The 7,509-nt window shown below is 44.4% G+C and overlaps 2 protein-coding genes across 2 annotated transcripts in view; both read left to right on the forward strand.

The window, feature by feature from the left end:
• The window catches only part of CAMLG (calcium modulating ligand), a 9,093-nt gene extending 8,959 nt beyond the window's left edge, over positions 1 to 134 (forward strand). The window contains 1 exon segment of the mRNA XM_007461367.1: positions 1 to 134. Within this exon segment, the coding sequence (XP_007461429.1) occupies positions 1 to 134 (134 nt within the window).
• A 6,201-nt stretch (positions 135 to 6,335) lies between these two features.
• Positions 6,336 to 7,509, forward strand: part of DDX46 (DEAD-box helicase 46) — a 61,390-nt gene continuing 60,216 nt past the window's right edge. Inside the window, exon 1 of the mRNA XM_007461368.1 lies at positions 6,336 to 6,508. Within this exon, the coding sequence (XP_007461430.1) occupies positions 6,492 to 6,508 (17 nt within the window). The 5' untranslated portion in view covers positions 6,336 to 6,491. The remainder of the gene's footprint in view (positions 6,509 to 7,509) is intronic.

Consider the following 7,509-nt stretch of genomic DNA (forward strand, 5'->3'; position numbering starts at 1 on the left):
CTGCTGAAGTGATAAATCGATCAATGGATACTTATAGCAAAATGGGCGAAGTTTTCACAGATCTCTGTGTCTACTTTTTCACTTTTATCTTTTGTCATGAACTGCTTGATTATTGGGGCTCTGAAGTACCATGAAGCCTGCAGAACTCAGAAAGAGAAGCTTACAAAAAAAAATTTCTATATTGCAGTGACTCTAAAGGAAGCATATTGGTTTACACTTTTATGAAATTCTTTTACTTTTTGAGGTTTTAAAACCACTTGATTAGGAATGGAATGGCAGGTTCCCTGACTGGAAAGGGTTGAGTTTGTATTAATACTGATGTGAAGATTAGAGTACCAATGTCAGTAATCGATTTTTCTTGTTTAATTAGAATTCCTAGTCTACACCTTTCCCTAACTTCTCAGATTTGTAATTCCTCTTTGAGAGCTGAGCTAGTGCTTTTAGGAGAGCAGATGAATGTCGTCTCAGCCAGTCCCAAGGACTGAATCTTGTATTTTGTATTGTTCTGTCCTGAGAAATGGAGCCATCTTAAAAATAAAATGAAAGAAATTGAATTGTCTAGTGTTAAGTTTGCACATTTTAACTTATAAGGGCTGAATAAGGTAGCCAATTTTACCTTTTCTCGTTGAGTCAGTATCTTAATTTTTTGTGTGTGTGTGTGTGTGTGTGTGTTATGCGGGCCTCTTACCCCGTGGCCTCTCCCATTGCGGAGCACAGGCTCCGGACATTCAGGCCCAGCGGCCATGGCTCACGGGCCCAGCCATTCCACGGCATGTGGGATCCTCCCGGACCAGGGCCCGTGTCCCCTGCATTGGCAGGCGGACTCTCAACCACTGCGCCACCAGGGAAGCCCCAGTATCTTAATTTTTATTCCAGCATAAATATTTAATGGAGGAAATGATTTAAGATTCATACGTGTGAAATTAAAAGGTATTTATGAAATTTATTATTAATTTTAATTTTGAGTTTTAGATTTTCAGAAGTATGTTTTTTAAGCAATAAGCATAGAATGATTAGATATAAAAATGGAATTTGAAGAATTGACTGAAGTATTCAACCCAATAGCATAAATACTCTTTTAACTAATGTGGTAACACTGTCATATTTGGAAGGTTTGACTTAAAAGAGTATAAAGTATAAGTTTTTTATCACTTGGTATTACATTTCCCTAGTTTTTTTGTATCGTCTGTTTGATTAATTCTTGTGATATAGACTTTTTTTTTATTACTCACAAAGTTTTTTTATTTTGAACACAGTGATGGAGAATAAGTATAACAATTTGTCTATTCGTTTGACTTAGGGTAAGATTACAAGCACACATGTTTCCTAATTCCATACAAATCTAATATCCAGAGGATTGGATAGTATTCTTGAATTTGTCACACTCTCCCCAATCCCTGGGAAGACACTAGGGGTTTTCAACTGCACATTTTATTTCTTCCATTTTGTCACTTTAAACATGCAAAGTTTTAGTAATTGTAGGTCATTATCAAATTTATTTCAAAGAGAAGACATGAGTATTTGCTTAAGCATGTTGAATAATGTCAAATGGAAATGCAGGTTTATTAGTGTTTGGAATAATTAAGAAGAATTTTTTTTACTTAGAAATTTCAGGGATTTGAAATGTTTATGAGTTAAAACTAGATTGACAAAGGTGGTTGTTGAGGACTTCCTGGTGGTCCAGTGGTTAAGACTCTGCGCTTCCACTGCAGGGGGCGCGGGTTCCGTCCCTGGTCTGGGAAGTTCCTCATGCTGTGAGGTGCAGCCAAAAAAGAAAACAACAACAACAACAAAGGATGGTCGTTGAGAGGTGACATCTTTGGCGATAGATTTTTAGTCTTATTAGCTGTATAAACCGATGTGTGTACACACAGTTGGTGTAAAAACAGAGGGTTATGAGATTCAGAACTAGGTTAGTTAGAATCAAAATCTGCTTTGGAAGTGAGGGCAGTTTGCTAAATAAGTGATGTATTGGAGACATAGTAGACTATAATTATTTCTTTCACCTCTGCTAATAGATAAAAGTATTTTCTTCAAGGACATAGAAATGCTGTGAACTTACCGTAAATATGCTCTGGGCACAAAAAGCCAGTTAGAATTGTCATGTGAATATGTTCTCTTAAAAGGGAGTTAGAGGTACTTCCCTGGTGGTCCAGTGGTTAAGATTCTGCACTCTCAGTGTGGGGGGCTGGGGTTCGATCCCTGGTCAGGAAACTAGATCCTGCATGCGTGCTGCAACTGAAGATCCTGCATGCAGCAGCTAAAGACCTAGGGCAGCCACTAAATAAATGAATATTAAAAAAGAAAATAAAACTATTTTTTTAAAAAAAGGGAGTTAGAAATGAAGTATCTTGGAAAGAGCTCTGGCCTGGGTATCAGATGCCTGGGTTCTGGTTCCAGTTTAGATTCCAAGAAGATTAGTGATCTGGGATTAAACTTGTTTCCCATGTCTCAGTATTCTCCCTTAAAATCAAGAAATTTGAGTAAGTGATTTAAAAAATCTGTTCCAGCTATGTCGATTTTTGCATGGCCTCATCCAGTTCCTTGGCTTCAAATACCGTATACAGAAAGTCCCTGCATTAGGGTGGTTTGACTTACAATTTTTTGACTTTATGGTGGTGTCAAAGTGACACATTCGTTAGAAACCGTGCTTTGAATTTCAAATTTTGATCTCTTCCTGGGCTAGCCATTTGCAGTATGATACTCTCTTGTGACGCTGGGCAGTGGCAGAGAGCTGCAGATCCCAGTCCATGATGATCCACTTGAAACTGTTCTGCTTCTCACTTTCAGTATAGTATTCAATAAATTACATGAGATATTCAACATTTTATTAGGCTTTGTGTTAGATGATTCTGCCCAACTGCAGGCTAATGTGTGTGTTCTGACACGTTTAAGGTAGGCTAGGCTAAGTTATTTTTTATTTTATTTTATTTATTTATTTTTTTAGGCTAAGTTATGATGGGTAGGTTAGGCATATTAAAATGCATTTTCTGCTTGCAGTATTTTAAACTTACGATGGGTTTATCAGGATGTAATCCCATCCTAAGTTGAGGAAGATCTGTATTATACATTCTATACAGTGCTTATGACCCTTATCTCTCCAATCTCTGTTTCTCCTTTGAACTCCAGACTCATATATTTCCTTTCAGCCATTATCTCCTTCTGGATATCTAGTAGGCAGAAACACTGATTTTCTCTCCTTTTCCCACCAAATCTGCTGCAACCAGGCCTTTTTCATCTCCACAAAGTCACCACAATCCAGAGTAGCTCTGATCAAAACCTGGGAGTCATCTTTATTCCTCCCTTACCCTTGCAGTTCACATCCATTTTATCAATTAGTGTTTGGAAAGCTGCCTGTGGAATACATCCAGAATCTGACCACTTGTCAGTGTCTCCACACTCCTTACCTTCAGCCCACATGCAAGCAATTTACAATGGCTCTCATACCTGACCCTCATTGGTGTCCATTCTGTCATATATTGGTTCAGGCCTTCCTTACTCGGCATGGTCTGCCCTGCAGCCACAGGTGGGCAATAAATCACAGAGGAAGAGCAGAAGCCAGTCTTAGAGTCTTAAACTCGTTGGTTTCATTTTTTAAAAATTCAAATTTATCGAGGTAAGATTTACATACAATAAAACACACCAATTTAAAGCATACAGTTCAGGGAACTCACTGGCCGTCCCGTGGTTAGTACTCCACGCTTCCACTGCAGGGGCCCCGGGTTGGGGAGCTAAGATCCCGCAGGCTGTGGGGCACGGCCAAAAAAAATAACAATAAAATAAAAGCGTACAGTTCAATGAATCTTGACAAACATCCATGCAATGACTGCCACAGTCAAAATATGGAACTTTTCTATCATCCGTATGTGTAAGAACATAAAATAGTACAGAAGCACGTAAAGTAAGTGAGAGCCTGTCCCCAACGCCTTTACAGCTTTCTGCTAAAACAACTCAACATTGCAGCGTAAGTTCCACTAGGCGGGTCGTTCTTCGCCTTGACCGGACTGTACTTCAGAATCACCTGGGAAGCTTTAAAATTCCCAGTGCACTGGAAGCACTCCAGACCAATCAGATTAGAGTATCAGAATGGAACACACGTATCCGTATATGTATTTTTAAGCTCCCAAGCGCAGGCAATGTTGAGAACAATAATCTTGTGTAATGTATTTTTAGCTCTTCGTCCTCTTCACCAAGTTAACTCCTACTCAGTCTTCAAATCATACCTCAAAGGTCACTTCCTTAGGGAACTCTTTTTCTGAACCCCTTTCCTATGGTAGAATCTCTTTTCTGTTATATTACATCTTTTGTTTTTGTTAATGCCTATGTCAACCACGCGATTGAAAGCTCGTTGGAAGGTAGAACATGCCTGACACGTAACAATATGTTTAAATGAATGCACGTAGAAATGATGAGAGTGAATGGAGATTGTAGCATCGCTTAGATGTCAGTACACTTCCTGGGGCAGCTCGGGGTTGCTTATGGCATTTCAGTGCCCGCTGTAGGAAAGACCCTCCCAGGGCTTGCATGGCGGCTGAGGCACCACCCTCTACCGCACCAAGGCGCTGGGGCTTCCGCGGCTGTGCAGGGAAAACCCAGCCGAGGTAACCTCCTTAGGCGCAGCCGGCACTGTGCGACCTCCAGCCGAGAGGGGGCGCTGTGGAACGATAGCCGCTTCCGGCCCGCTTTTTCCTTCCTCCTGCCGCTGGCGCCAGCACGTCCTGTTTTCGTTGGCCGCGTTCGGATGGTGGCTACCGCTGTGGCTGCTGCAGCTTGTTAGTGCTGTTCCTCGCCCGGCGTGCTGAGGATTGTGCGGCCTCGTACTTGGTCCGGTTCTCCTGCGCGTGATCCCGAAGGGCGCCGCCTTCCCGCGGCCTGCGGCATGGGCCGGGAGTCACGGTGAGGCGGCGCGCTGGGCGGGCGAGCGGGCGAGTCCCTTCCTCAGGCGGGGTCGAGGTGGCCGCGGGGCCGGGCCTGGCCCAGTGCGACCCCACGTGCGGCCAGCGCTGCCCGCGGCTACTAGAGGGGCTGGGGGACCTCGGCTGAGGCAGTGGGTGTGCTTGGGTCGGCGGCGGGCACAGGGTTCCCTTACACGGCCATCGGCCGGTTCGAGCCCTTGGAGCGGGAACACACCTCCGGGACGTCAACTACATCCCGCCATTTCCGCGGAGCTTACCCATATCGCCTTAGTCAATAGCGACCCCAGTTGAATTTCTCACCGCTTCGCGTTTGCAACATTTCTTTGGCCCCTGTCGCTCTCTACTTTAGTTTTTTGTGCGCGTGTGGTATTTTCTTAATTGAAAGGAGCGTGTGGCCAAACATTTTTACATCGCCTACAATACTACGTGACTAGGTTTGTTTTGGACTACAGTAACTGCTTGTTGCATGGGCATTTATTTCGCACATAGATTTAAAATTTCTTTGTTATGTGTTTTTTATCCTTTTTAAACTGAGAACTGGGAGGTTTTATTAGAACTCTGATATCTCTTCAACGTTTCAGATTGTTACCTGGTTTGGGACCTCGAGATTTTTATCTTAAATGTGCGTATTTGCTTAATGTTTAGCTGTGACTGAAAGGTCATTTATATCTAGGATATAAATAATAAGTAAGTAAGGTAATAGTAGTTTACTGAGGTATAATTAATATTCAGGGAAATGGTCAACGCTTAAGGGTAGAGCTGGTGAAATTTAGCTCATATATGAACCGTGTAACCATCACCTGGATAAAGAATATTTCCATAACTACAGAAAATTCGTGTAAAGGTCTTTTAAATCTCTGTGAAAGCATTGCTGTTCATCTGGCCACCCAGACCAGAAACCTGGAAGTGATATTTATTTGACTGATTCTTCTCTCTTGCTGCCTACATCCAGTTAGATACTGCACCCTGTCACCATTCCTGTTCTGTTATATTACATCTTTTGTTTTTGTTAATGCCTATGTCAACCACGCGATTGAAAGCTCGTTGGAAGGTAGAACATGCCTGACACGTAACAATATGTTTAAATGAATGCACGTAGAAATGATGAGAGTGAATGGAGATTGTAGCATCGCTTAGATGTCAGTACACTTCCTGGGGCAGCTCGGGGTTGCTTATGGCATTTCAGTGCCCGCTGTAGGAAAGACCCTCCCAGGGCTTGCATGGCGGCTGAGGCACCACCCTCTACCGCACCAAGGCGCTGGGGCTTCCGCGGCTGTGCAGGGAAAACCCAGCCGAGGTAACCTCCTTAGGCGCAGCCGGCACTGTGCGACCTCCAGCCGAGAGGGGGCGCTGTGGAACGATAGCCGCTTCCGGCCCGCTTTTTCCTTCCTCCTGCCGCTGGCGCCAGCACGTCCTGTTTTCGTTGGCCGCGTTCGGATGGTGGCTACCGCTGTGGCTGCTGCAGCTTGTTAGTGCTGTTCCTCGCCCGGCGTGCTGAGGATTGTGCGGCCTCGTACTTGGTCCGGTTCTCCTGCGCGTGATCCCGAAGGGCGCCGCCTTCCCGCGGCCTGCGGCATGGGCCGGGAGTCACGGTGAGGCGGCGCGCTGGGCGGGCGAGCGGGCGAGTCCCTTCCTCAGGCGGGGTCGAGGTGGCCGCGGGGCCGGGCCTGGCCCAGTGCGACCCCACGTGCGGCCAGCGCTGCCCGCGGCTACTAGAGGGGCTGGGGGACCTCGGCTGAGGCAGTGGGTGTGCTTGGGTCGGCGGCGGGCACAGGGTTCCCTTACACGGCCATCGGCCGGTTCGAGCCCTTGGAGCGGGAACACACCTCCGGGACGTCAACTACATCCCGCCATTTCCGCGGAGCTTACCCATATCGCCTTAGTCAATAGCGACCCCAGTTGAATTTCTCACCGCTTCGCGTTTGCAACATTTCTTTGGCCCCTGTCGCTCTCTACTTTAGTTTTTTGTGCGCGTGTGGTATTTTCTTAATTGAAAGGAGCGTGTGGCCAAACATTTTTACATCGCCTACAATACTACGTGACTAGGTTTGTTTTGGACTACAGTAACTGCTTGTTGCATGGGCATTTATTTCGCACATAGATTTAAAATTTCTTTGTTATGTGTTTTTTATCCTTTTTAAACTGAGAACTGGGAGGTTTTATTAGAACTCTGATATCTCTTCAACGTTTCAGATTGTTACCTGGTTTGGGACCTCGAGATTTTTATCTTAAATGTGCGTATTTGCTTAATGTTTAGCTGTGACTGAAAGGTCATTTATATCTAGGATATAAATAATAAGTAAGTAAGGTAATAGTAGTTTACTGAGGTATAATTAATATTCAGGGAAATGGTCAACGCTTAAGGGTAGAGCTGGTGAAATTTAGCTCATATATGAACCGTGTAACCATCACCTGGATAAAGAATATTTCCATAACTACAGAAAATTCGTGTAAAGGTCTTTTAAATCTCTGTGAAAGCATTGCTGTTCATCTGGCCACCCAGACCAGAAACCTGGAAGTGATATTTATTTGACTGATTCTTCTCTCTTGCTGCCTACATCCAGTTAGATACTGCACCCTGTCACCATTCCTG

This window comes from Lipotes vexillifer, unplaced genomic scaffold (assembly GCF_000442215.2).
Source record: "Lipotes vexillifer unplaced genomic scaffold, Lipotes_vexillifer_v1.1 scaffold217, whole genome shotgun sequence".
Classification (NCBI taxonomy): domain Eukaryota; kingdom Metazoa; phylum Chordata; class Mammalia; order Artiodactyla; family Lipotidae; genus Lipotes; species Lipotes vexillifer.